The sequence below is a fragment of the Mauremys reevesii genome, linkage group 22, assembly GCF_016161935.1.
Source record: "Mauremys reevesii isolate NIE-2019 linkage group 22, ASM1616193v1, whole genome shotgun sequence".
Lineage (NCBI taxonomy): Eukaryota > Metazoa > Chordata > Testudines > Geoemydidae > Mauremys > Mauremys reevesii.
In genome coordinates, this window is record NC_052644.1 from 22203298 (window position 1) to 22229366 (window position 26069).

General features: G+C 69.4%; 4 protein-coding genes across 5 annotated transcripts; 3 read left to right on the forward strand and 1 right to left on the reverse strand.

Moving 5' to 3' along the window:
• Window positions 1–1554: 1554 nt before the first annotated feature.
• Window positions 1555–13840, forward strand: SCAF1 (SR-related CTD associated factor 1). Its single transcript, XM_039510201.1, is given in 12 exon segments — window positions 1555–1738; window positions 2793–2862; window positions 3066–3184; window positions 4958–5088; window positions 5399–5511; window positions 5907–8644; window positions 8647–8848; window positions 9027–9109; window positions 10051–10323; window positions 11868–11996; window positions 12082–12203; window positions 12353–13840. Coding segments are annotated over 12 exon segments (4569 nt in total). The 5' UTR covers window positions 1555–1594; the 3' UTR covers window positions 12798–13840.
• On the forward strand, window positions 3206–4858 carry LOC120388300 (keratin-associated protein 10-2-like). 2 transcript variants are annotated; one of them, XM_039510071.1, is made up of 3 exons: window positions 3206–3554; window positions 3600–3766; window positions 4056–4858. In XM_039510071.1, exons 1-3 carry the CDS (start codon window positions 3287–3289, stop codon window positions 4728–4730), a joined length of 1110 nt encoding a protein of 369 aa, XP_039366005.1. In that variant the 5' UTR covers window positions 3206–3286; the 3' UTR covers window positions 4731–4858. The 2 variants fall into 2 exon arrangements, with proteins under 2 accessions (XP_039366005.1, XP_039366004.1); XM_039510070.1 differs by having other exon boundaries at window positions 3206–3766.
• A 516-nt stretch (window positions 13841–14356) lies between the features above and the next one.
• IRF3 (interferon regulatory factor 3) lies at window positions 14357–19635 on the reverse strand. Its single transcript, XM_039510049.1, has 10 exons — window positions 19557–19635; window positions 18942–19123; window positions 18234–18417; window positions 17979–18076; window positions 17773–17827; window positions 17159–17215; window positions 16938–17027; window positions 15579–15950; window positions 15363–15481; window positions 14357–15047 (listed from the first exon to the last, which is right to left on the reverse strand). Exons 2-10 carry the CDS (start codon window positions 19104–19106, stop codon window positions 14877–14879), a joined length of 1311 nt encoding a protein of 436 aa, XP_039365983.1. The 5' UTR covers window positions 19107–19123; window positions 19557–19635; the 3' UTR covers window positions 14357–14876.
• A 2596-nt stretch (window positions 19636–22231) lies between these two features.
• BCL2L12 (BCL2 like 12) lies at window positions 22232–25840 on the forward strand. The gene is made up of 7 exons (XM_039510086.1): window positions 22232–22253; window positions 22441–22594; window positions 23070–23437; window positions 23808–23966; window positions 24045–24139; window positions 24648–24899; window positions 25476–25840. Exons 2-7 carry the CDS (start codon window positions 22449–22451, stop codon window positions 25518–25520), a joined length of 1065 nt encoding a protein of 354 aa, XP_039366020.1. The 5' UTR covers window positions 22232–22253; window positions 22441–22448; the 3' UTR covers window positions 25521–25840.
• Window positions 25841–26069: the final 229 nt, after the last annotated feature.

The window sequence follows — 26069 nt, forward strand, 5'->3', positions numbered from 1 at the left end:
AGTGTGTGGGAGGAGGTTATAGGGGGCATGGTGGTTGTGGATACAGCATGGGGACAGGAAGGGGGGGTTATAGGGGGCCTTGGATGTGGGGGTGGATATAGCAAGGGGATGGGAAGAGGGGGCAGTGGGGGGGGTGCTGTAGGTGGAGAGGAGGGGACACAGTGTGGGGGAGGAGCTATGGGAGGCCTTGGGGGGGGTGATACAGCATGGGATGTCGACCGGGGCTGGGGTGCGGCATAGGGGAGGGTATTATAGGGGGCGTGGTTGGGGGTGGTATAGTGTGAGGGCAGGAAGGAGGTGCGGTGGGAGGGGTTATATGAGGGGTTCCAAGCAGGGGCTGTGGAGGTGAAGGGGTTAATGTGCCAGCCAGGGTGGGGGTGGACCAGGAGGGCCTGGGGTTAATGGTGGGGGGTAGAGATGAACCTAGGCATGGGGATTGGAGGCCAATGGGGGAAAGTGAAGGAAGATGGGAAATGGGGCAGCTAACGGTGGGGTCATTAATCTGGGGGAGGGGGGGCTGGAGGAGATGAGGGAGGAAGGAGGGACAGGGCTAATGGAGTGGGTGGGGGTTGGAGAGGGAGGGGAATTGCTGGGGTGGCTGGGAAGGGGGGGTGATGCTCAGTCCCCGTCTCTGGCCAGAGCATCACCCCACATCCTAGGGCAGGCGGCTGAGTTGAGCTGGTGCACAAAGGCCAGGGGCTGTGTCTGGGGAGACGGCCCCCCCCACCTCTCACTCAGCCACACAGCAAAGGGGTGGGGGGCCCATGATGGGGTGCCCAGGTCAGAGGGGGGGACCCTGTGGCCCTGTTTTCCCTGTTGAGCTCACAGCTTCAGCCCGTGCTGGGGCAGAGGCATGTCCTGGCGTGGGGGAGAAACGGGCCCTTTCCTCTCTGGAGGGTGCTGGCCCTAATCTGGGGCTGCGGGTTGGGATTGAGGTGGGGTCTAATGGTTAGAGCAGGGGGGCTGGGATCCAGGATGCCTGGGTTCTATCCCCGGCTCTCGCTGGGAATTGGGGTCTAGTGGTTAGAGCGGGGTGGGGCTGGGATCCAGGATGCCTGGGTTCTATCCCCGGCTCTCGCTGGGAATTGGGGTCTAGTGGTTAGAGCGGGGTGGGGCTGGGATCCAGGATGCCTGGGTTCTATCCCCGGCTCTCGCTGGGAATTGGGGTCTAGTGGTTAGAGCAGGGTGGAGCTGGGATCCAGGATGCCTGGGTTCTATCCCCGGCTCTCGCTGGGGAGTGGGGTCTAATGGTTAGAGCGGGGGGGCTGGGAGCCAGGACGCCTGGGTTCTATCCCCGGCTCTCGCTGGGGAGTGGGGTCGTCTAATGGTTAGAGCGGGGGGGCTGGGAGCCAGGATGCCTGGGTTCTATCCCCGGCTCTCGCTGGGGAGTGGGGTCTAATGGTTAGAGTGGGGGGGCTGGGAGCCAGGACGCCTGGGTTCTATCCCCGGCTCTCGCTGGGGAGTGGGGTCTAATGGTTAGAGCGGGGGGGCTGGGAGCCAGGCTGGGCACAGTGGCTGCATTGCTGGTGGTGGTGGTGGTAGCTGGTGACCTCACTCACCTTCCCTGTTCATAGGATCCTCTCCGTCCGCGGCCATGGAAGAGGAGGAGAATCCAGCTCCCCCAGCACCAGAGGATCCAGTGGGGGGCAGTGAGGAGCAGCGGCGGCCAAGCGATGCCCCCCCGGACAGGGAGCCGTGTCAGCCGGGTGCTCTCTGCACTGGACAAGTCATCATGCTGGTAAGATCCATGGCCCTGTGCTGCCCACCCAGTTCCAGGGGCCTGTTGCTGGATGGGATGTGGTGGGGGAACTATGGGTCCCAGCATGCACTGCTCCCTCGCGCTCTGTGTGTGGGGCCTGGGAACTATGGGTCCCAGTATGCACTGCTCCCTCGCGCTCTGTGTGTGGGGCCTGGGAACTATGGGTCCCAGCATGCACTGCTCCCTCGCGCTCTGTGTGTGGGGCCTGGGAACTATGGGTCCCAGTATGCACTGCTCCCTCGCGCTCTGTGTGTGGGGCCTGGGAACTATGGGTCCCAGCGTGCACTGCTCCCTCGCGCTCTGTGTGTGGGGCCTGGGAACTATGGGTCCCAGCATGCACTGCTCCCTCGCGCTCTGTGTGTGGGAACTACGGGTCCCAGCATGTACTGCTCCCTCACGCTCTGTGTGTGGGGCCTGGGAACTACGGGTCCCAGCATGCACTGCTCCCTCACGCTCTGTGTGTGGGGCCTGGGAACTATGGGTCCCAGCGTGCACTGCTCCCTCGCGCTCTGTGTGTGGGGCCTGGGCTGTGTGTGGGGCCTGGGAACTATGGGTCCCAGCGTGCACTGCTCCCTCACGCTCTGTGTGTGGGGCCTGGGAACTATGGGTCCCAGCATGCACTGCTCCCTCGCGCTCTGTGTGTGGGAACTACGGGTCCCAGCATGTACTGCTCCCTGGCGCTGTGGCTGGAAGGCCCTGGGGACTGCAGATCCCAGCATGCACTGCTCCCTCGTGCTCAGTATGTGGGGCCTGGGGACTACGGGTCCCAGCATGCACTGCTCCCTTGCGCTCAGTATGTGTGGACTGGGGACTACAGGTCCCAGCATGCACTGCTCCCCTCCACTTCTGTGGGCCTGGTCTGCTGGGTTTCCTGCCCAAGTGGGGTCCCATTTTGGGGTGATCCTTGCCTGGGGCGCCTCCAGCGGGTGGAGGCTGGGCCAGGGACAGCCTGTCCGGTGTTCCCCAGCCTGGCTCAGGGGATGCGCTTTTGGGGGTGGCTGGAGAGCCCCTGCTAACCGACCCCCTCTCTCAGCAGAAGGCCTTGCAGCAGGTGGTGAGCAGCAGCTTCCAGAGCGAGCGGCCGGGCCGGGCCGGCGGAAAAGGTACGGACTGGGGCGCAGCGGGGTGGGGCCCGGGGACGACCAGCCGGGGATCAGGTCCGGCCCTGAGTCCGGGATACCCAGCCTCCGCCTCCTTTGTGAGCCAGACCCGATGGCTTCCCCGTCTGCACCCCCGGGGTATGGGACGGGGGCACCCCCGGCGACGGGCCGAGAGCAGCGGGGCCGACCCTGTGTCCCTGTTGCAGATGCGGAGAGGAAGAAGATGAGCCGGAAGAAATGGTGCCGGAGCCCCCGGGCGGATGGATCTGGCAATGGCAAGGGGGGCACCGGGGACCCTATAGGCACATGTGACCGGAGCATCACTGTGAGTGACCCTGATCAGCCTGGACCCCCAGGACGTGGGGACTAGGGGCGCCAGCCTCCCTTGCGCTCAGTGTGCCGGCCCCTGGGAACTGTGGGTCCCAGCATGCACTGCTGCATCAGCTCCATGCACCCAGCATGCACTGCTCCCTCAGCTCCATGCGTGTGGTTCCAGGTCCCAGCATGCACTGCTCCCTCAGCTCCATGCACCCAGCATGCACTGCTCCCTCAGCTCCATGCGTGTGGTTCCAGGTCCCAGCATGCACTCCTGCCTCAGCTCCATGCACCCAGCATGCACTGCTCCCTCAGCTCCACGCCTGCGAATCCGGGTCCCAGCATGCACTGCTCCCTCAGCTCCATGTGTGCGAATCCGGGTCCCGGCATGCACTGCTCCCTCAGCTCCATGCGTGTGGTTTCAGGTCCCAGCATGCACTGCTCCCTCAGCTCCATGCGTGTGGTTCCAGGTCCCAGCATGCACTGCTCCCTCAGCTCCATGCACCCAGCATGCACTGCTCCCTCAGCTCCATGTGTGCGAATCCGGGTCCCAGCATGCACTGCTCCCTCAGCTCCATGCGTGTGGATCCAGGTCCCAGCATGCACTGCTCCCTCAGCTCCATGCACCCAGCATGCACTGCTCCCTCAGCTCCACACCTGCGAATCCGGGTCCCAGCATGCACTGCTCCCTCAGCTCCATGTGTGCGGATCCGGGTCCCGGCATGCACTGCTCCCTCAGCTCCACACCTGCGAATCCGGGTCCCAGCATGCACTGCTCCCTCAGCTCCATGTGTGCGGATCCGGGTCCCAGCATGCACTGCTGCCTCAGCTCCATGCACCCAGCATGCACTGCTCCCTCAGCTCCATGCGTGTGGTTCCAGGTCCCAGCATGCACTGCTCCCTCAGCTCCATGCACCCAGCATGCACTGCTCCCTCAGCTCCATGTGTGCGAATCCGGGTCCCAGCATGCACTGCTCCCTCAGCTCCATGCGTGTGGATCCAGGTCCCAGCATGCACTGCTCCCTCAGCTCCATGCACCCAGCATGCACTGCTCCCTCAGCTCCATGTGTGCGAATCCAGGTCCCAGCATGCACTGCTCCCTCAGCTCCACGCCTGCGAATCCAGGTCCCAGCATGCACTGCCCCCTCAGCTCCATGCGCCCAGCATGCACTGCTCCCTCAGCTCCGTGGGTGTGGATCCGGGTCCCAGCATGCACTGCCCCCTCAGCTCCATGTACCCAGCATGCACTGCCCCCTCAGCTCCATGTACCCAGCATGCACTGCTCCCTCGGCTTCATATGCATGGATCTGGGTCCCAGCATGCACTGCCCCCTCAGTTCCATGCGTGTGCATCCAGGTCCCAGCATGCACTGCTCCCTCAACTCCATGCAAGTGAATCCGGGTCCCAGCATGCACTGCTTCCTCAGCTCCATGCATGTGGAACCGGGTCCCAGCATGCACTGCTCCCTCGGCTCCATGCACCCAGCATGCACTGCTCCCTCAGCTCTGTGTGTGTGGAGACGGGTCCCAGCATTCACTGCTCCTTCAGCTCCATGAGTGGATCCAGGTCCCAGCATGCACCGCTTCTTCTGCTCTGCGTGGAGGGCGCGGGGGCGTATCCGAGTCCCAGCATGCACTGCTCTTTCCCATCCCAGTGGTGAGGTGCTGTGCATGCTGGGAGCCGTGGCCTGGAAGCAGCTGCAAAGGGGCAAACCTGGGGGCTGTGGTGGTGGAGAGGGGGCGGCCCCCCGCTGGCACTGCCCAACCTGTCGTCTTCTCCCCAGGTCCCCGAGGCCCTGGGCCTGTTCTCCGGCCTGGCGGGGGCCCTGCAGTTCCTGCAGAGGTCGTGTGCCGCCTCCATGCAGACCCGGCTCCTCCTAGGAGACGACGGGCTCCTGGGGCCCCCGGGCGTCTGGTAAGGGCAGATCCCGTGCACCCCAGCTGGGGGGGACACCTGAGGAGTGGGGTCACAGCAGGGGAGCTGGGATCCCGGACTCCTGGGTTCCATCCCTGGCTCTGGGAGGGGAGTGGGGGGCTCGTGGTTGGGTAAGGGGTGGGGGGCCGAGGTCTCTCTCTCTGGCGTGTGGCCTGCATGGGGAGGGTTGTGGATCCCATGAACTTGCTGGGCTCAGCAGAGGCCCAGTCGCGTCACAAAGAGCCCCCGGGGTTCCCCCCCAGCCCAAATCCCTGCTCCAGCTCTGACCATCCTGTCGTCCTCCTGGCAGCGGGGACGCGGAGCCGGACGAGGTGGAGCTGGTGGCCGAGGTTCGGCTGGGGGACGTGGCTGCTGCGTCCGGCATCTTCAGGAGAGAGCGGGCCTGGAGGGTGCACAAATCAGGTAGGGCCGGGGGTGGGGAGGACGGGCCACGGGGCCTGTCGCGCTGGCTCCCATCCGGCCCCAGGGCAGGGAATGGGGTACAGGGCCTGTCCCCACTAGGGGGCGCTGGCTCCCACCCGGCCCTGGGGCAGGGACTGGCTGGCTCCGGGGGCAGGGAATGGGGCAGGGGCCTGTCCCCACTAGGGGGTGCTGGCTCCCACCCGGCCCTGGGGCAGGGACTGGCTGGCTCAGGGGGCGGGGAATGGGGTACGGGGCCTGTCCCCTCTGAGGGGCACTTTCTCCAATCTAGCCCCAGGGTGGGGGGAGCATGCGAGATGGTGGGGGTGGGGTGGGGTGGGGGGTACCAGGCCAGGCCCATTGCAACCCCCATCCCTCCTCTTTGCATTTCCCTGCAGTCTCCCTGCCCAGCCCCTCGGCTCCGCGCTGGAGAGGAGCTGGCAGCCTCCCCGTCGCCCTGGACCCGTCTTCCGGCCCCCTGGACCTTAAGTGGCCCCCCCGGACTCGTGGGGGCGCAGCCCCGCTCCCCGGCACGGGCAGGACTCGGCGCGTCCCCGGCCGCTGGGCTGTGGCCCTGGGCACCGGCACGGGGGTCTCCAACGGGCAGCAGCGGCCCCAGGCCCCGGCAGGCAGGGACCCGGAGGCCCAGCGCTCCCAGCCACCCCCCGCCAGCGCCCTGGAAAAGGCCGATTCCAGCTCCAGCTCCTCCTCCTCCTGCTCCTCGTCGTCGTCCTCCTCCTCCTCCCAGCAGGCGGCGCCCCCCGGGGGCGGGGACAGCAACCTCGGCCCCCTGCGCTCGCCAGACCCGGATATTTATGATCCCTTCCACCCGACGGACGAGGACAACCCGGGCGGGGACTTCGGCTACGCGGCCTCGCCCGGCAAACAGCAGGACCAGAAGTACGACCCCTTCGACCCCACCGGCTCCAACCCCAGCTCCTCCCGCAGCAGCCCCTCCCCCGACGAGGAGGAGGACGAGGAGGAGGAGGAGGAGGAGGAGGACGACGCGGCCGCCCCCCGGCCCGACATGTCCCACAGCATCAGCCGCATCTCGGAGACCCTGGCCGGCATTTACGACGAGAACAGCTTGAGCCAGGACTTCCCCGGCTCGGAGAAGGGGCGGGACGAGGCGGAGCCCAGCGAGGGCCCCGTGGCCGGTGGCCGGCGCCCCGAAAAGGAGCCGGCGGCCGGGGCCGACTCCACCCTGCCCGAGGAGGAGATCGCCTCGGAGCAGTCGGACGGGGCTCCCGAGCCGCCCCCGGAGCCGCGGCGCCGCGTCTTCGTGGTGGACCTTGCCAGCAAGAGCCGCTCGGAGGCAGAGGCCAACCCCAAGCTGGAGGGGAAGGTGTCGCTGGAGGTGGTGACGGCCGGAAACCCCAAGGCTCCGGCCCGGGGGGAGAAGGGCCCCAAGGCGGGCCGGCACCGGGGCGGGCGGCGCCCCTCTCTGGACTGGGCCGGTGCCGACTCGGAGATCGAGGAAGGCGAGATCGTGCAGCCGGAGGACGAACGCTACAGCCCCATCCGGCTCTTCCGCAGCCGGTGTCGGCCGGCCGAGCCGCGCCCCCTGCGGGTGGCGGAGGGCGATGACTTCCTGTCTCTCCACGCCGACTCGGACGAGGAGGGGGACTTTGGCGAGAGCCAGCCCGAGCCCCGGTGGAAGGCGGCCGCCGACCTGCGGCGCAAGATCCTGACGCAGCGCCGCGAGCGGTACCGCCATGACTCGCCCAAGCACTCGGGCTCCAGCTCCGGCTCCCGCAAGAAGGCCAAGCGGTCCCGTGAGCGCCGGCCCCCCAAGGCCAAGGAGCCCCGCGCTGGCCCCTGGCCCCCCAAGAAGAAATCCAAGTCGCGCTCGAAGTCCAAGGAACGCCGGCGCTCCCGGTCCCGCCGGCGCGGCTCCCGCTCCCGGTCCCGCCGCCGCGGCTCCCGCTCCTGGTCACCCTCCCTCAGCACCAGCCTGTCGGCCATGGGCTCGGAGCGGCGCCGGCGGTCACGGGAGAGGCGGCGGGGCCGGCGCTCGCGCTCAGGGAGCCGGGCGCGGCACAAGGAGAAGCACCGGGACGGCGGCGGCGGCAAGAAGAAGAAGAAGCAGCAGCGCTCCCGTTCCCGGGAGAAGCGGCCGCCCCGCGACAAGCAGCGCGAGGTGCACGTCCTGGAGGAGCCCAAGGCGGAGGAGCGTCGCCGGGACGCCCGCACCGTCGTGCCGCCCTCCATCCAGGACCTCAACGACACCGACCTCTTCACCATCAAGAGGACCATCACGGTCAGCCGGCAGGACGGCTCCCCGGAGCCGGCCAAGCGGGAGGTGCTCTATGACTCAGAGGGGCTGAGCTTCGAGGGCTGCTTCTCGGACCGCGAGCCCGCCGAGGGCCCCCGGCACCTGGGTGGCAAGGGCGACGGGGGGCCGCCCCGCAAGGAGCGGTCGGAGGAGGAGGCCAAGCCGCCCAAGGAGAAGGAGCGGAAGCGGGGGTACCCGGAGGAGCGCCCCGCGCCCCGCGAGAAGTCCAAGAAGAGGTTCAAGGAGGCGCCGGGCCGGTCGGCGCCCGAGGCGGGCAAGGCGGAGAAGGAGAAGTCGCGCCCGGAGCGGGAGAAGCCCCCCCGGAAAGCCAAGGCCGGGCACAAGGACAGCGGCAAGGCGGGCGGCTCGGGCCGCAAGGTCAAGCTGCAGTCCAAGGTGGCGGTGCTGATCCGCGAGGGCGTCAGCAGCACCACGGTCTCCGGCAAGGAAGGCGGCTCCATCGGCATCAAGTTCAGCCGGGACAAGGAGAGCCGCTCGCCCTTCCTCAAGCCGGAGGAGAAGGGGCCCGGGGCCGAGGCCAAGGCGGAGCCGGCCAAGGAGCCGGGCGCCAAGGCCAAGAAGCCGAAAGGGCTGAAGGCCAAGGCGGGGCTGAAGAAGGCCAAGGGGCCGGGGGCCAAGGCCAAGGCGCCCTCGGAGGCCAAGAAGAAGAAGAAGCTGAAAGCCAAGACGGGGCTGAAGAAGTCGAAGGCCGACAGCTGCAGCCAGGGGGCCGGGAGCCCGCCCGCCCCCGCCCCCGAGCCCACGGGGGGCGCCGGCTCCCCACTCAGCCCCGCCCAAGCCGCCGCCCGCCCGGCCGAGCAGGAACTGACCCCGACTCGCAGACGGTGGACAGCAGCTGCAAGACGCCCGACGTCTCCTTCCTGCCCGAGGAGGCGGCCGTGCCCGCGCCTGGCGAGCAGCAGAGGGCGCCGGCGGGCGAGCCCCAGGCCGACAGCCTCTCCGAGCCCAAGGAGGAGCCCGCCCGCGCCCTGCCCCCGCCCCCGGCCCCCATGGCCTGGAACTTGCAGGGGGGCGTGGACTGCACCACGAGCGGCGTCCTGGCACGTAGGTGACGGGGAGGGGGGTGCGCTGGGGGGGCCTGGCCGGGGGGCGGAGGGGCAGCTCCAGACCAGGATGGGGGAGGCAGGGCATGGGGGCTGGATCTGCCAATGCTTGGGGGGTCATGGGGGAAGCAGTGGGGTGAGGGCCACCCCAGCTCTGACCCCCCCCGTCTCTCACCCAGTGACCGCCCTGCTCTTCAAGATGGAGGAAGCCAACCTGGCGAGCCGAGCCAAGGCCCATGAACTCATCCAGGCCACCAACCAGGTAGGGGGAGCTCTGCCCGGCCGCGGGGCTGGGCTGGTGTCCCCGTGCGGCACTAGGGGGCGCTGTGCTGCAGGGAGTGGGGCAGGGCAATAGGGGGAGCTCTCCCTGGTCAGTGGGGCTGGGCCGGTGTCCCCGTGCGGCGCTAGGGGGCGCTGTGCTGCAGGGAGTGGGGCAGGGCAGTAGGGGGAGCTCTCCCCGGTCAGTGGGGCTGGGCCGGTGTCCCCGTGCGGCACTAGGGGGCGCTGTGCTGCAGGGAGTGGGGCAGGGCAGTAGGGGGAGCTCTCCCCGGTCAGTGGGGCTGGGCCGGTGTCCCCATGCGGCACTAGGGGGCGCTGTGCTGCAGGGAGCGGAGCTCAGTATGGGGAGCTCTCCCGTTCAGTGGGGCTGGGCTGGTGTCCCCGTGGGACGCTAGGGGGCACTGTGCTGCAGGGAGTGGGGCAGGGCAGTAGGGGGAGCTCTCCCCGGCTGGTGGGGCTGGGCCGGCATGTGGCACTAGGGGGCGCTGTGCTGCAGGGAGTGGGCCAGGGCAGTAGGGGGAGCTCTCCCCGGTCAGTGGGGCTGGGCCGGTGTCTCCGTGCAGCACTATGGGGCGCTGTGCTGCAGGGCAGTAGGGGGAGCTCTGGGCTGGTGTCCCCGTGCGACGCTAGGGGGTGCTGTGCTGCGGGGCAGGGCAGTAGGGGGAGCTCTCCCCGGCCATGTCATGACACCAATTGTCGCACTGAACCCAGAGTTGGCCGGGGAACCCCGGTGTCCTGGCTGAAGCCGCACATGGGCGATTGTCTGCTCCCGACCCCCCCTCTACCCTGCCCCGCCCCGGAGGGGCCGCGTCTCCACATCGGGCGAGGAGTCCCCATATACCCAGCCCCCACGCCCCACCCCAGAGGGGCCACGGGCCAGCGCTGGGGCCCCCGCCTGAGACTAATCACCTTCTCTCCCCCTAGATCCTGAGTCACACCAAACCCTCCACGTCCCTAGCGGGCTCCCAGGCCCCCGCGCCGCCTCCCGCCCACACGGCCGCCCCCTACCTGCTGCACAGCTCCCTGCCCCTGGGGGGCTGCAGCTCCACCCCCCCGACCCCCACCGGGCTGCCTGGCACCCTCGGCCCGGCCTCGGCGGGCGCTGGCAGCGGGACTCTCTTTGGCACCGGCTCCGGCAGCGACCTGGGCAAGCGGGACGGGAGCACCAGCTCCGACGGGCGCGGGGACACCGATAAGGTTAGTGGCGGGGGGCTTGTTTGAGCACCGGGGGGGGGGGGGCAAGGCTGGGAGGTGACCCACAATGCACTGGGGGGTCGTGAGCTTGGCAGGTGTGGTGGGGTCTGTCCCGGGCTGTGAGCTGGGGGGTGACCCACAATGCACTGGGGGGTCGTGAGCTTGGCAGTGGTGGTGGGTCTGTCCCGGGCTGTGACCCACAATGCACTGGGGGGGGGGGTGAGCGTGGCAGTGGTGGTGGGTCTGTCCCGGGCTGTGAGCTGGGCGTGACCCACAATGCACTGGGGGTTGTGAGCTGGGGTGACCCACAATGCACTGGGGGGTCATGAGCTTGGCAGGTGTGGTGGGGTCTGTCCCGGGCTGTGAGCTGGGGGGTGACCCACAATGCACTGGGGGGTCGTGAGCTTGGCAGGTGTGGTGGGGTCTGTCCCGGGCTGTGAGCTGGGGGGTGACCCACAATGCACTGGGGGGTCGTGAGCTTGGCAGTGGCGGTGGGTCTGTCCCGGGCTATGACCCACAATGCACTGGGGGGGGAGCTTGGCAGGTGTGGTGGGGTCTGTCCCAGGCTGTGAGCTGGGGGGTGACCCACAATGCACTGGGGGGTTGTGAGCTGGGGGGTGACCCACAATGCACTGGGGGGTCGTGAGCTTGGCAGGTGTGGTGGGTCTGTCCCGGGCTGTGACCCACAATGCACTGGGTGGCTGGTGAGTTTGCCAGGTGTGGTGGGGTCTGTCCTGGGCTGTGAGCTGGGGCGTGACCCACAATGCACTGGGGGGGTTGTGAGCTGGGGCGTGACCCACAATGCACTGGGGGGGGGTGAGCTTGGCAGGTGCGGTGGGTCTGTCCCGGGCTGTGAGCTGGGGCGTCACCCACAATGCACTGGGGGGATGGTCAGCTTGGCAGGTGTGGTGGGTCTGTCCTGGGCTATGAGCTGGGGGGTGACCCACAATGCACTGGGGGGATGGTGAGTTTGCCAGGTGTGGTGGGGTCTGTCCTGGGCTGTGAGCTGGGGGGTGACCCACAATGCACTGGGGGGGTTGTGAGCTGGGGCGTGACCCACAATGCACTGGGTGGCTGGTGAGTTTGCCAGGTGTGGTGGGTCTGTCCGGGGCTCTGAGCTGGGGGGTGACCCACAATGCACTGGGGGGATGGTGAGCTTGCCAGGTGTGGTGGGGTCTGTCCTGGGCTATGAGCTGGGGCGTGACCCACAATGCACTGGGGGGGTTGTGAGCTGGGGGGTGACCCACAATGCACTGGGGGGGGGGGTGAGCTTGGCAGTGGTGGTGGGTATGTCCAGGGCTGGGAGCTGGGGCGTGACCCACAATGCACTGGGGGGATGGTGAGCTTGGCAGGTGTGGTGGGTCTGTCCCGGGCTGTGACCCACAATGCACTGGGGGGATGGTGAGCTTGGCAGGTGTGGTGGGTCTGTCCCGGGCTGTGACCCACAATGCACTGGGGGGGGTGAGCTTGGCAGGTGCGGTGGGTCTGTCCCGGCTGTGAGCTGGGGGGCCCCCTCCCCGGTGAGCTGACCCCTGCTCCCCCCCCAGTACCTGAAGAAGCTGCACACGCAGGAGCGGGCGGTGGAGGAGGTGAAACTGGCCATCAAGCCGTACTACCAGAAGAAGGAGATCACCAAGGAGGAGTACAAGGACATCCTGCGCAAAGCGGTGCACAAGGTGGGGCTGGGGGGCGCCGGCGGGGCTGGGGGGCTGCGGCTGGGTGCCCCCCACCCTCCCTGACTCCCGTTCCGTCTCCCCCCAGATCTGCCACAGCAAGAGCGGGGAGATCAACCCGGTGAAGGTGAACAACCTGGTGCGGGCCTACGTGCAGCGCTACAAGTACTTCCGGAAACACGGCCGCCGCATGGAGGAGGAGCCGGGGGGCCCCAAGGACCTGGGGGGGCTGGACAAGGCCTCGCTACCCATGCCCCCCCTCTGAGCCCGGCGGGGGGCCCACCCCCCATCTGCGTCTCTAGCTGACTCAGACCCCCTGGTGCAAAGGGAGGGGGGCGCTCGTGGCCTCCCTCCAGCCCCCCCAGACTCTGGATGGTTTTAAACAGGAACAGTTTTACTCTGTACATATGGGGGGGCTGGACTTGGGGCGGGGGGGTGAGCCTGGCTGGGGGGGGCCTGTTCGCGGGCTACCCTCCCCCCGACTTCCCCTACTTTACTCATGTTAGCATGTTTTTATTTGGATTCCTCCCCCCCAGGGAATCTCTCATCCAGCCCCCCCCCGGCCCCCAGCTGCCCTGGGAGGAGCAGCTCTCTGGGTTGAGATGCCCCCCCACAGCTGGTGCCCCCCCATCTCTGTATCTTCCTTTCTGTCTCTTCATAAACTGCGTTAGCCACTTGGCTCTGGATCGTCTTCTTGGGGCGGGGGACACGTGTGATAGCAGGTCTGGGGGGCAGGGTTGGGGGCCGCCCCCCAGCCAAGGCACAAAGAGTCCCCCACCCTTTCCTGGAGCAGGTTCTCTCTGACCCCCCCACCCACTCCAGAGGGGCCACTTCCCATGTAGGGGTCCCCCTAGAACTGTGCCCCACCCCGGAGTGGTCCCCGGATAAATGGAGGGGGGGCACATCCCCAAGGAAGGCCCCATGGATGTGGGGGGGGAGCCGAGCTGGGAACGGGAAGGCGGCTTCGCTCCCGGCGTCCTGGCGCCGTTACCCCGGGCGCTAAAGGGGACGGGACGCAGCTCGGGGCGAGTCGGCCGCGATCTTCTGCCCAATTGGGAGGAATTCAAGTCTCGGGGCTGGAAGAACCTCGGAGCCACGGGGCGAGAACGGCGAACGCGGCTCACGGGGGAGTCCCGGCAGCCCGGAGCAGGGCCGGCGCGGTGAACCCCAGCCCAGTCAGCCAGACTTCGGTCCCTGGGCAAAGCTTGTCTGCGACCCCCTGGAGGAGCAGGGGCTGGTCGCCGGCAGCCAGCGTGGAGTCCCCAGGACCTGACCCTGCCCACGCAGCCGGGTTTCCTCCCCGGCGCAGGAACCGGTTTGGCGGCGGGGGGATGCGGCGGACGTCGCGTCCCTGGATGTCACAGTCTGCTAAGGCAGCTGGAGCGATGCGGGCTGCGGAATTGGTTAACCAAGCGCAAAGGGAATGATGGAGGCAGGCCCCGGGTGGGGCTCGTCAGGGACCAGTGTTAACGACCTGGCTGTGGGGATCGAGAGCCGGCGACTCCAGTCTGCTGATGACACGAAGCTGGGAGGTTGCCAACCCCTCGGAGGACAGAGCGAAGATTCAGAGGGATCTTGAGAACTGGGCTCTAGGCGACAACACGACATTCAGCGGAGACGTGAGTCAGGTGCTGCACGGAGGGAAGAGACCCTGCTGCACCAGTGCAGAACGGGGGGTGAGGGGCTTGGCAGCGGCCCTGCGGAGAGGGAGCTGGGAGCTGGGGCAGATCCCGGCCTCAGCGTGAGTCAGCACCGCGACGCTCTTACGTCTGCGTTACCGGCGAGTCCCGGGAGGCGACCGGCGCCTGGGGGATCCTGCACCATGTTCACGCCGGGCGCAGAAAATACATTCTGGACAGACAGTGCGGGGCACATGGGGGGGGGGGTCACAGACGGGGGTTCAGAATGGCTAGTGGGGGCTCAGGAGCTAGTGGGGTGACAGCATTGGGCTGAATGGGAGGGGGGCTACAGGGCCACGGGGATGGGGGGGTGCAGGGACACCGGATGGGGGGCAGATGTGCCTGAGTGGATGGGAGAGCCTAGGGGTCAGCCATGGTCTGCATGGGGGAGCCTCCACCCGCCCTCCCCCCCAAAACCCTGTTCCATATTTCCCCACCCCCCACAACCCTCCAGGTTCACTCGAAGGCTCCTTCCCTCTCCCCCCGCTCCCCCGAGCCTTGGTGCGGCAGGAACTACGGCTCTGCCGTGTGGTTGAAACGAATCTCCTCCCATTTCTGTATTACTTTGCTGAGTAAGGAATCGATTTGTCAGACCCCCAGTCCCCGAGTCCCTTTTCTTTTGGGGGGGGGGGGTCTGTATTGTCACGGACGGACGCGCCGACCGGCAGTTTGAAATAAATGACCAAAAGCCGTGAAAGCGGCAGGATTCCAGGGTGTTATTTTGACAGACAAAACCAGGCAGAAGTTGAACCCACGGGGCGCAGGCTGGTTCCTGGTCGGGCGCAGGAATCCCCCGCCCCCCCGGGGGTGCGATCGTTCCGCGCGGCGCCGGTGAGGCCGCGGCTGGAGTCCCGCGACCAGGTCCGGGCCCCGCTGTGCGGAAAGCGGCGGGAGCCCCGCGGCTGCCACGAAAACGCCAGCTGGGGCCCCCTTGTTCTCGCTGCCCCGGAGGGCAGGACAAGAGGCGCCGGCGGCACCCTGGGGCACGGCCGGTGAGAGGAAAAGCGGCCTGAGGACGAGGGAGGCGCCCAGGAGCAGGCTGGGGCGACACCTGTCTGGGATGGACCTGATCCTTGGGGGCCCTTCTAGCCTCATGGGGCTCCGAGAACCAGGCCGCCCCACCCCCAGCGGCCTGATGGCACAGACAAGGTGGGTCTGTCCCGGACGCCTGGGTTCGGTTGGGTGGGGGAGCGCGAGCGGCCGGCTAACCGTAGGGCTGGGTCTCCATCCGCTCCTCCCAGCCCCGCAGGGCCCCCAGCAGCCCGGCCTCCCCCAGCGAGTCCGAGATGCGCAGGTCCGGCTCCTCCGCCCGCAGCGACGAGGCCCCCCCGGCCTGGCTCAGCTGGTGCAGGGTCTGCAGGGCCGTGGGCACCACCTGGGGGGGGGGGAGGGCTGGTGTTTGCGGGATTCCCAGCCCCCCCTTCCTGAACCGATTCCCAGCCAGCTCAGTACCATCTAAACTCAGCCGGTGCCAGCCCCCCCCCCTCTCCCCGTCCCCTGGGGAGAAGCGGAGCTGCGGCTCCTGGTCACTGTGGGGCAGGATTTCTGCCCCTTTTGTCCACCTCCCCATGGACCAAGCCCCCTCTCCCCCAGGGCCAAACGCCCTCAGCCACGCTTTATGTGGGGGGGGGACAGGAGGGACCCCCCCCCAGCAGGCCCGGGAGAGGGAGGGAGGGGGCCGGATTCCTACCTGCACCATGATGAGTTTCTTTTTCCACGAGCGCCCTGTGTCCGGCCAGGCCTCCCCCAGGCAGAGCCACAGCTCGTAGGTGGGGGAGCTGCCCTGCCCCTCCATGAAGCGGATGAGCTCTGGGGGCAAAATGGGGAGCATCAGCCAGGTGGGGGGGGCAAGGGTCCCCACAGGGCCCCCCCACCGCAGCCCTCGGGGGCTCCCTCTCCCCCGTACCTCTGACGAAGCGCGGCAGGTCGTAGACGGGGGTGCACCCCTCCTTGGCCAGCTCCCCGCCTTCAGCCCCCGGCTCGGGGGTCTCCGTGCGCCCCCAGTAGGCGTGGAGGCGCCCCAGGCGGGTGGCGCAGAGGGCAGGTCCCTCCACCCGCAGCAGCACCCCGGCCCCCAGCCCCTGCAGCAGCCGGGCCGTGTACGAGGCCTGCACCCCGTCCCGCAGCATCCCCGGCTCGGGCAGCGCCACGTCCGCCAGCTCGGGGCAGGGGCTGGGCCCGGCGCTGGGGGGCACCAGCCGGAAGCCCTGCGGGTTGGGGACCAGCGTCTGCAGCACGAGCTGCCCCCGGTAATAGACCCGCACCTCGAAAAACGTCACTGCGGGGAGAGAGAGAGTGCGAGGGGGAGACAACAGCCCCCCAGTAACAGCCAGAGCCCCCCAGCAGCCCCCCAATGCCCCCCATCCCCCCGTAACACCCAGAGCCCCCCAGCAACCCCCCGCTCCCCACGTAACAACCAGAGCCCCCAGCAACCCCATCCCCACGTAACAACCAGAGCCCCGGCAGCCCCCAATGCCCCCATCCCCACGTAACAACCAGAGCCCCAGCAGCCCCCAATGCCCCCATCCCCATGTAACAACCAGAGCCCCCAGCAGCCCCCAATGCCCCCATCCCCAGAACAACCAGAGCCCCCAGCAGCCCCCGATCCCCGTAACAGCCAGAGCCCCCCAGCAACCCCCCGCTCCCCCCGTAACAACCAGAGCCCCCAGCCCCCAATGCCCCCATCCCCACGTAACAACCAGAGCCCCCAGCAACCCCATCCCCAATAACCAGAGAGCCGGCAGCCCCCCAATGCCCCCATCCCCACGTAACAACCAGAGCCCCGGCAGCCCCCAATGCCCCCATCCCCACGTAACAACCAGAGCCCCAGCAACCCCAATGCCCTCCTGATCCCCATAGCAGCCAGAGCCCCAGCAGCCCCCCAATGCCCCCCATCCCCCCGTAACAACCAGAGCCCCCCAGCAACCCCCCAATGCCCCCCATCCCCACGTAACAACCAGAGCCCCAGCAGCCCCCAATGCCCCCATCCCCACGTAACAACCAGAGCCCCAGCAGCCCCCAATGCCCCCATCCCCACGTAACAACCAGAGCCCCAGCAGCCCCATAAACCCCCAGCTCCCAGTACCCCCATGATACACTAGTAACAGCCATAGCCACCCCCCCCCGACACAGACCCACCCTCACTGCTCCTGCCGCCCCCCTTGCCCCAGAGATGTGGGTGCTACACAGGGTGGAGGAGGGGTCCTGACCATCCCCCAGCCCTGCAGCCCCAGCAGTGGCCAGCGGAGGGCGCCAGGTCACTCACTCAGCACGTTGGACCCCAGCAGCTGCTCCAGGGAGCTGGGGGCCGGCTCCAGGGGAGGGAAATCCCCGAACCCCGGCAAGAGGGCGCCCCCTAGGGGGAGAAAGAGCACTGGTGAGGGACGGGGCCCAGGGCAGGGCTGGGCGAGCAGGGGCTGCGGGTCGGGAGTGAGGGGCACCGGCAGGGCTGGGGGGGGCGGGGGGCACAGATGGGGATTTACGCACCTGTTGCTGTGTCAGGGGCGTACGAGGCACCTGGTGCTTGTGCTGGGCCGGGAGCATCTGGAACAGAAAGTCAAATAGTTAAAGGGGGAAGGGGGCTGGGAGCCCGGACTCCTGGGTTCTCTCCCCGTCTCAGGCAGGGCTCCGGAGGGGGGGCGGTTCCTAGCCGGCCCACACGCTGCAGGACCCCCCGGGAGAAGCCCTTCGGCCCGGCCTGGCGGGCAGCCGTGGGGCCAGGGACGAGTCCTCTGCAGGGGCGCCCGGGCCTGGACGAAGCGACCGGCGCCGACGGGTCCAGGCCGTCTCCTCGGCTGGGCGCCCCGGGGGGTCCCTGCGGTGCCAGGCGCCTGCTCCCGGCCTCCCGGCACCGCATCGGGGCTCCCCGAGGGCTTCTCCCCTGGCCAGCACTGGAGGGGTGGAGAACGCGCCGCCCACGGCGGAGTGAAGGGAGCGGCCCGGGGCCAGGCCACCACCCTGGGGGCTGGTGCAGCTTCACCCAAATGACAGGGCCAATGCTGGGGGGGGGCCGGGAGCCAGGACTCCTGGGTTCTCTCCCTGGCTCCACGGGTGCCCATCACCCCGGCCTCCGGCCCTGCCCCTCCCCCGGGGACACTCACCCTCGTCGGGGCTGGAGAGGGCCAGTGAATTCAGAATGTCGTCCAGCTCCTCGTCCTGGGGGGGCAGAATTTGGGGAGTCACTAAGGGGACGGGCCCCCCCCGTACCCACCATTCCCCTCCCTACCCCCCGCAGCCGGGCTGGGCTGCCCCCCCCCCAAGCCCATGCCCTGACCCCGGCCGCTCTGTGCCCCCCGCGAGCACTGACCTGGCTGGAGGAGAAGCCGCCCCCCGACCTGTCCAGGAGCTGGCTGCTCGCGTCAGCCTCGCTGCCCCCCACGGCAGCACTGGGGGCCTCGTCCGCACCTGGGGGGGGGAGGGGGACAGAGCCACGATTTGGGCACAGCCCCACCTGTGCCCCTCACTCCCGACCCGCAGCCTCCCCAGCCCTGCCGGTGCCCCTCACTCCCGACCCGCAGCCCCCTGCTCGCCCAGCCCCAGGCTCCCCCATCCAACCGCTCACCTGCCCGGGCTCCCTCGGGCAGGATCTCATAGACCTTGTGGGGGTCGGCGGAGTCTGAGCTGTGATCCCGAAGCACCTGGATCCCCGGTTTCCGGTTCAGGGCGGAGCGGAAGTTGCGTTTCCAGACGGAGGGCGCGGGGGCATCGTGGTCTGGCCGGTAGCTGCCGCTGTCAATGGCCCAGTCCTGGGGGGTCGGGGAGGGGGGGGAGAAGAGACGTAGGTACCTGGCAGCTGGAGAGGCCTAGAGGCGGCTGTGGGGTGGGGGATGATGGGCGTCCCCCCAGAGCTGGTCCCCCAGAGCTCACTTCCCCCCCCCCCCAAGGAGGGCACGAGGGCTGAGAAGTGACTGGTATCCGAGCCCGCAGCCCCCCCAGCCCAGCGCCCGACTGGGGAGCCGTTCAGGGAGGGGGAAGGGTCCTAGCATGGCGGGGGCGGGGGGCACCACCGGGCCCCACCCTGGGGAACTCCCTGCTACTGGACGTGGGGAATCCGGTATCAGGGGTCTAAACCCGGGCACTTGCGGGAATCAGGAGCGGTTCAGAGCTGCCCATTGGGGGTCCCCCCCCATCACCGGCAAAGACAGGAGATTTGGGTAGATGGGTCACCATGGACTAGGGGGGCGAGGAATCATCCTGCCACCCTCCGCCCCGTATCTGGGGGTGCAGAGGGGCTGGGACGGGGGGATCTCCGGCTTGGGGGGGGGGTTACCCGGAATAGCTGGAAGTCCTCGGTGGAGGCGTCTTGCCGCAGCCCGTGTTTCCAGGGCACCCGGAACTGGGTGCGCCCCTGATCCAGCCACCTGACCCCCGGGTAGCACCCGTCGTCCAGCTTCTTCCGCAGCCACGGCACGATCAGCGGCTTCGGGGTCCCCATCGCCGGGGCGGCGCCGCCTAGGGGAGAGAGGGGGGCACATGGGGGTGGGGCCTGTCCCCTCTGGGGAGGGCTCCCACGCAGGGCAGGGCTGGGTTGGGGGGCAGAGAATGGGGGCGGGGCCTGTCCCCTCTAGGGGGGCTGGGTTGGGGGGCAGGGAATGGGGGCGGGGCCTGTCCCCTGGGGGGGCTGGGTTGGGGGGCAGGGAATGGGGGCGGGGCCTGTCCCCTGGGGGGGGCTGAGTTGGGGGGCAGGGAATGGGGGCAGGGCCTGTCCCCTGGGGGGGGCTGGGTTGGGGGGCAGGGAATGGGGTGGTGCCTGTCCTGGGGGCTGGGTTTGGGGGGCAGGGAATGGGGGCGGGGCCTGTCCCCTCTAGGGGGGCTGGGTTGGGGGGCAGGGAATGGGGGCGGGGCCTGTCCCCTGTTGGGGGGCAGGGAATGGGCCCCCCCGTACCTGCCTGGCACCCTCCGCACAAGGAAGCGGCTCAGAGAAATTAAATCCGCCCCTCCAGGTCACATGACTCCCCGCCCCCGCACGTCACGTGATCCCCAAACTTTGTTACAATTTGCGTCCGTGTTCCGGGGGCGGGCGCAGCCCCCCCGCCCCGCTATTCCTGGGGGTCCCCCCCAGCTGATTGTGGGGCGGCTCGGAGTTCAGCTCATGAGCTCTGGGGCCGGGAGGGGCCGCATCACCCCAGGCCTCCACGGCCCCCCTCGGCAGAAGCCATCCAGGAGATGCAGCCGCCTCTGGGGTGGGGCTGGGGGGGCTGGGTGTGCGGGGACCCCTCAGGTGGGGCTGGGTGTGCGGGGAGCCCCCCTGGGGTGGGGCACGGGGGACTGGGTGTGCAGGGACCCCCCGGGGGGGCTGGGTGTGTGGGGACCCCCTCAGGTGGGGCACGGGGGGCTGGGCGTACGGGGTCCCCTGGCCTGGCTCCGAGATGCGCCTGGCTCTGGGTGATGTGAACCAGGCAGCCGGAGCCCAGCCGGGCTGCCAGGCCTGGCCTGGCTCTGTGCCCGCAGCAGCCGTGCGCCATGGTGGGCTGAGCGGGTGTCGCACGGGGGCTCCACGCACTATTATCAGCCACGCCCGTGGGGGGGGCACAGGCAGCAGACGGGGTCAGGGGCATGTGACAGGGGCCTGGGCCTGGGGCGCACAGCGGCTGCTCCCACGGCTGGGCACGTGTGTTACACACACAGTCACGCGTGTGAAGCAGCATCTGCCTCGCCTGGTGCCAGCTCCTCCACAACACCCCCCAGGACACCCCGCTGCCCCGCCAGGCGCCTCCCAGGCCTGGGGCAGGATGGACACACGGCCGTGGAAACACGAGTCGCTCTGCTGCCGACCAGCTCCCCACAGCCTGGCCCCCCACTGCCTGGCCCCCCACTGCCTGGCCTGCCCCCCACTGCCCGGCCTGGCCCCCCACTGCCCAGCCCCCCACTGCCCGGCCTGGCCCCCACTGCCCGGCCCCACTGCCTGGCCTGCCCCACTTCCCAGCCCCCACTGCCTGGCCTGCCCCCACTGCCCAGCCTGGCCCCTCACTGCCCGCCCCCCACTGCCCGGCCTGCCCCCACTGCCCGGCCCCCACTGCCCGGCCCCCACTGCCCGGCCTGCCCCCACTGCCCGGCCCCCCACTGCCCGGCCTGCCCCCACTTCCCAGCCCCCACTGCCTGGCCTGCCCCCACTGCCCAGCCTGGCCCCTCACTGCCCGGCCCCCACTGCCCGGCCTGCCCCCACTGCCTGGCCCCCACTGCCCGGCCCCACTGCCCGGCCTGCCCCCACTGCCCGGCCCCCACTGCCTGGCCTGCCCCCACTGCCCAGCTCCCCACTGCCTGGCCTGACCCCACTGCCCAGCCCCCACTGCCTGGCCCCCACTGCCCGGCCCCCACTGCCTGGCCTGCCTCCCACTGCCCAGCCTGGCCCCCACTGCCCAGCCCCACTGCCTGGCCTGCCCCCCACTGCCCTGCCCCACTGCCCGGCCTGCCCCCACTGCCTGGCCTGGCCCCCACTGCCCAGCCCCACTGCCTGGCCCCCCACTGCCCTGCCCCTCACTGCCCAGCCTGACCCCACTGCCCAGCCCCCACTGCCTGGCCTGCCCCCACTTCCCAGCCCCCACTGCCCGGCCTGGCCCCCACTGCCCTGCCACCCACTGCCCAGCCTGACCCCACTGCCCAGCCCCACTGCCTGGCCTGACCCCACTGCCTGGCCCCCACTGCCCAGCCTGGTGCCCCACTGCCCAGCCCCACTGCCTGGCCTGACCCCACTGCCCGGCCCCCACTACCCAGCCTGACCCCCCACTGCCCGGCCCCCACTGCCTGGCCTGCCCCCACTGTGCAGCCCCCACTGCCCAGCCTGATCCCCACTGCCTGGCCCCACACTGCCCTGCCTGGCCCCCACTGCCTGGCCCCCCACTGCCTGGTCCCCCACTGCCCGGCCTGACCCCCCACTGCCCGGCCCCCCACTGCCTGGCCTGGTGCCCCATGTCACTGTACCCCAGCAGCCCCGTCCCGGGTGAGCAGCACCAGCCTGGGGGGAGTGAGGGGCCGGGGTTACTCTGGGTCACCAGATCCTCCCCCTTCTCTAACCACTAGAGCCCCTCCCCTCCCAGATCCCGGACTCCTGGGTTCGCTCCCCGGCTCGGGGAGGGGAGTGGGGGCTGGTGGGTTAGAGCAGGGGGGAGGGGCTGGGAGCCAGGACTCCTGGGTTCGCTTCCCAGCTGGGCTCCTCTCAGGGGGTCCAAAGAGCCCCGGGCGTGGAAAGGGGGTGGAGCTTATTGGTTTCTATCTATATGCAAATAAACAAGGCCACACCCCCTTCTTCTTATTTGCATCTCGCGCGGCCGCCGCGTCCTGCGCCCAATCGACCCGCCAGGGGGCGTGACTTATGGGGCCCCGCCCCCTCGTCTAAGCTCCGCCTCCCCGCACGGGGCGGGGCATGCTCGGTTTCCTGCTGCTCAGAAAGTTTCGGGCGCCCCCCCCCCACCTCGGAAAGTTGAGAGGGGCGGGGCGAGGCGGGGGTAGTTACCGGGGGAGGGGGAGCAGCGGGGGGGTCAGGGGAGGGGGAGCAGCGGGGGGGTGGAAAGGGGGGAAGTGGAGGGAGGGTTGAGTTCTCCTCCTCGATCCCCGCCTAGATCCTGCCCCCCCCCCGGGACAGGTGCGATCCGGGGTGGCCTTGAACTTGGGCTCTGCGAATCGCAGCTGGAGCCCGGCGCGTCCCCCCCCCGCGGCACCCAGCCCCCCACCTCGCGGCTGGGCAGGGCTTGTGCGCAGCTTGTGTCGGGGGGGGGGCTGGACAGAGATTCCCCCCTCGCCCCGTGTCTGACCCCCCCCTTGCCCCCCAGGCAGGGCCATGGCGGCCCCCCCCGAGCAGCGCCGCCGGCTGCAGGAGGAGACCCGGCTCGTGCTGGAGGCTTTTCTGCGGGGGGCGCTGGGCCAGCGGCCCCCCCTGGGGCACGTGGGGGGCAGCTACCATGACCCCCACTGCTACGCACACAGGTAAGGGGGGGCGGGGCTCACCCCCCAGGGCGCATGCAGGGAAGGGGGGGCAGAGCTCATGGAGTCCCCCCCCCCGGGGGGGCAATGTGCGGGGGGGGTGTTAGCTAGGGAAGGGGGCACATGGGCGAGGGGAGAGATGGGGAGGAATGAGGGAGGGGTTGCCCGTGGATGCCCAGGGGATGGGGATGGGGATCTGCAGGTGGGGAGGTGGGATATGCAGGAGGAGATGGGGATGGGGGTGGCTGGGTGCAGGGGATATGCGGAAAGGGGGAATGGGGAGGGGGATATACAGAGTGGGGGGACAGGGGGAGGGGGGCCGTGCACGGGAGGGGGGAAGGGGGATATACAGGGTGGGGGGACATGCCGGAGTGGGGAGGCAGGGGAGAGGGGCTATACCGGGGGAGGGGGGACGTGCTGGGGGGGGCAGGAGACTCATTCTGGGGAAGAGCTCCCTGCCCGCCGACTCTCCCTGCAGGCGCCCCGTGGCGCAGGGGGGGGCGCCTGCCCCAGGGGGGGCCTGGACCCCCCTGCACGAGGAGATCAGCCGGGTGGAGGAACGCAAGCACGGCTTTAAGACCAGCATGAAGCGGCTGCTGCAGCGACGGACCAGCCCCCGCCGGGACCCCCCCGGGGCAGAGCCCCGCGAAGGGCCGAAGGAAGGGGGGGAGGGGCGCCCCAAGCACAGCCGGGGGTTTTCCTTCAAGGGGGTGCTGCGGAGGAAGGGCCCCCCCCGGGAGGAGACAGAGCCCCCACCTCCTCCCTCCGCACCCCCCAACTCCCTGCCAGTCACCCCCTGCTACTGCACGGACACCCTGACCGCACAGCCGGACCCCCTGCCTCTGGGTAAGAGAGAACCCAAGAGTCCGGGCTCCCGGCCCCACCCCCCTGTTCTAACCACTAGCCTCCATTCCCCTCCCATTGCTGGGGATGGAACCCAGGAGTCCGGGCTCCCAGCCCCCCCCTGCTCTAACCAGCAGCCCCCACTCCCCTCCCAGAGCCAGGGAGAGAACCCAGGAGTCCTGGCTTCCAGCCCCCCTGTTCTAACCACTCGACCCCCCTCCCCTCCCAGAGCCAGGGAGAGAACCCTGGAGTCGGGGCTCCCAGCCCCCCCCCCGCTCTAACCACTAGCCCCCACACCCCTCCCACTGCTGGGGATGGAACCCAGGCGTCCGGGCTCCCCCCTCCCCTGCTCTGACCCCAGCTCTCTCTCCAGGCCGGGCGGCCGAGGACCCCGAGTTCTACGCCCGCGTGGCCCGCAAGCTGGACCGGCTGGTGAAGCGGCAGCGGAGCACCCCAGGCAGCCCCAGTGGGGTCCGGTCCCCTGGGGTCATGGCCGGGCCCCTCAGCCCCAAGCTGGGCCCCGGGCCCCCAGGTGAGCAGGGGGCCTTGGTCCTCTCCCCCCCGCCCCCCGGGGGCAGCTCTGGGTCACAGGCCTGTGTCTCTCCCCCAGTCCCGCCGGAGCCGGCCAGCGAGACGCACAAGGAGCAGGTGATACAGAGACTGGTGGCCCTGCTGGAGGAGCAAGCCGGGGTCATCAACGAAGAGGTACCGACCCGGTGCCCCTCACTCCCGACCCGCAGCCCCTGCCAGCCCAGCCCTGCCGGTGCCCCTCACTCCCGACCCGCAGCCCCTGCCAGCCCAGCCCTGCCGGTGCCCCTCACTCCCGACCCGCAGCCCCTGCCAGCCCAGCCCTGCCGGTGCCCCTCACTCCCGACCCGCAGCCCCTGCCAGCCCAGCCCTGCCGGTGCCCCTCACTCCCGACCCGCAGCCCCTGCCAGCCCAGCCCTGCCGGTGCCCCTCACTCCCGACCCGCAGCCCCTGCCAGCCCAGCCCTGCCGGTGCCCCTCACTCCCGACCCGCAGCCCCTGCCAGCCCAGCCCAGCCCCCCCCCCCCAGCCGGTGCCCCGCACGCCCGACCCGCAGCCCCTGCCAGCCCAGCCCTGCCGGTGCCCCTCACTCCTGACCCGCAGCCCCTGCCAGCCCAGCTCTGCCGGTGCCCCTCACTCCCGACCCGTAGCCCCCTGCTATCCCAGCCCTGGGCTTTCCCCCACAGATCGAGGCCGACCCGCTGCTCCGCGGTTCCCTGTCCCGCCTGTCGTACCGCAGCTTCTCCCGGCTGGCCGAGGCCTACACCGCACAGGCCGACCCGGGCAGCTCCAGTCCCCAGCTCACCCGGCTGGCCCTGACCATGGAGCTGACGCGGAAGGTGGCAGGAATCAACAGCCACCCGGTGCAGATGCTGATGGGCTACAGCCTGCAGTACATGGACATGTTCGTGCCCTGGCTGCAGCAGCAGGGCGGCTGGGTACGGGGGGGCTGGGGGGCTGGGGTTGGGGGCTGGGTACGGGGCCTGGAGGAAAGGGGTGGGGGCTGGGAAGGGGGCTCTGGAGGAAGGGCGTGGGGTTGGGGTCAGGTGTGCCGGGGCTGGGAAGGGGGGTGGGGGTCAGGGTGTACCAGGGGGCTGGGGTCAGGGTGGACTGGGGGGCTGGGAAGGGGGGGTGGGGGTCAGGGTGTGCCAGGGGGCTGGGAAGGGAGGGTGGGGGGCTGGGTGTACCAGGGGTTTGGGATCAGGGTGTGCCGGGGGGCTGGGAAGGGGGGCTGGGTACAGGGTGGACTGAGGGGAGCTGCACCCATGGGGGAATGGGTGATGTGTGAAAGACCCCGGGGGGGGGCTCTGTGTATGGTGTTGGGGAGCCGGGGGTGGCAGGGGGGGCCGAGCAGGAATGTGGTGCTGACTGGGGCTTGGAGGCAGGCTGGAGCTGACCCCCGGGCTCATAGTCTGCAGGGCAGGGGCTGCATGAGCCTGGGGTGGGTTGTTTTTTTGGTGGGGGCGATAAACCCCCCCCATCACAGGGGCTAATCTCTCTCCCCACCCCGGCAGGAGAGCATCGCGGGACAGGACGAGATGTTCGAGCTCCTGGACTAGCAGCCCCCTGGCCGCGGGGGGGCTCCGAAGGGGTGTCACAAGGCTGGCCCCTCCCCCTTTCCTCCCCAGAATCCGCCTTGTGGGGAGGGTTCAGAGCACAGCCGTGACAGGGGGGAGGGTACCTGTCTGGGGGGAAGGGCAGGAAACTGAGCCAGCCCTCCCCGAATTCTCAGCGGGAGTCGGGGTCACTGGAGGAATCCGCCCCATAAAATCTCTGGGCCTGCCCAGGCTGGGGGGGGCCAGCCGAGAGAGACCCCCCCACTTTTGTTCTGGGTGGTGGGGGGGCGAGTGATTTTTTTTTATAAAGAATGTTCAATATATTTTAATATTAAAGTGCCTGGTGTGTCTATGTCTCTCCTGCCCGCAGAGCGAGGGGACCCTGCACTGCTTCTAGTGGGTGGCCAGTCCCCTCTGGGGTGGGGCGCTGAGATGCGAGGGAGGGGGGCAGGAAGACGGGCCTGCCGTGATGGAGGGAGGGAGTTGCAGTGTGTGCGGTGAGGTGTGCAGGGGCGGGTTGGGGTGCACAGGATGCCTTGGCAGGGAGCACAG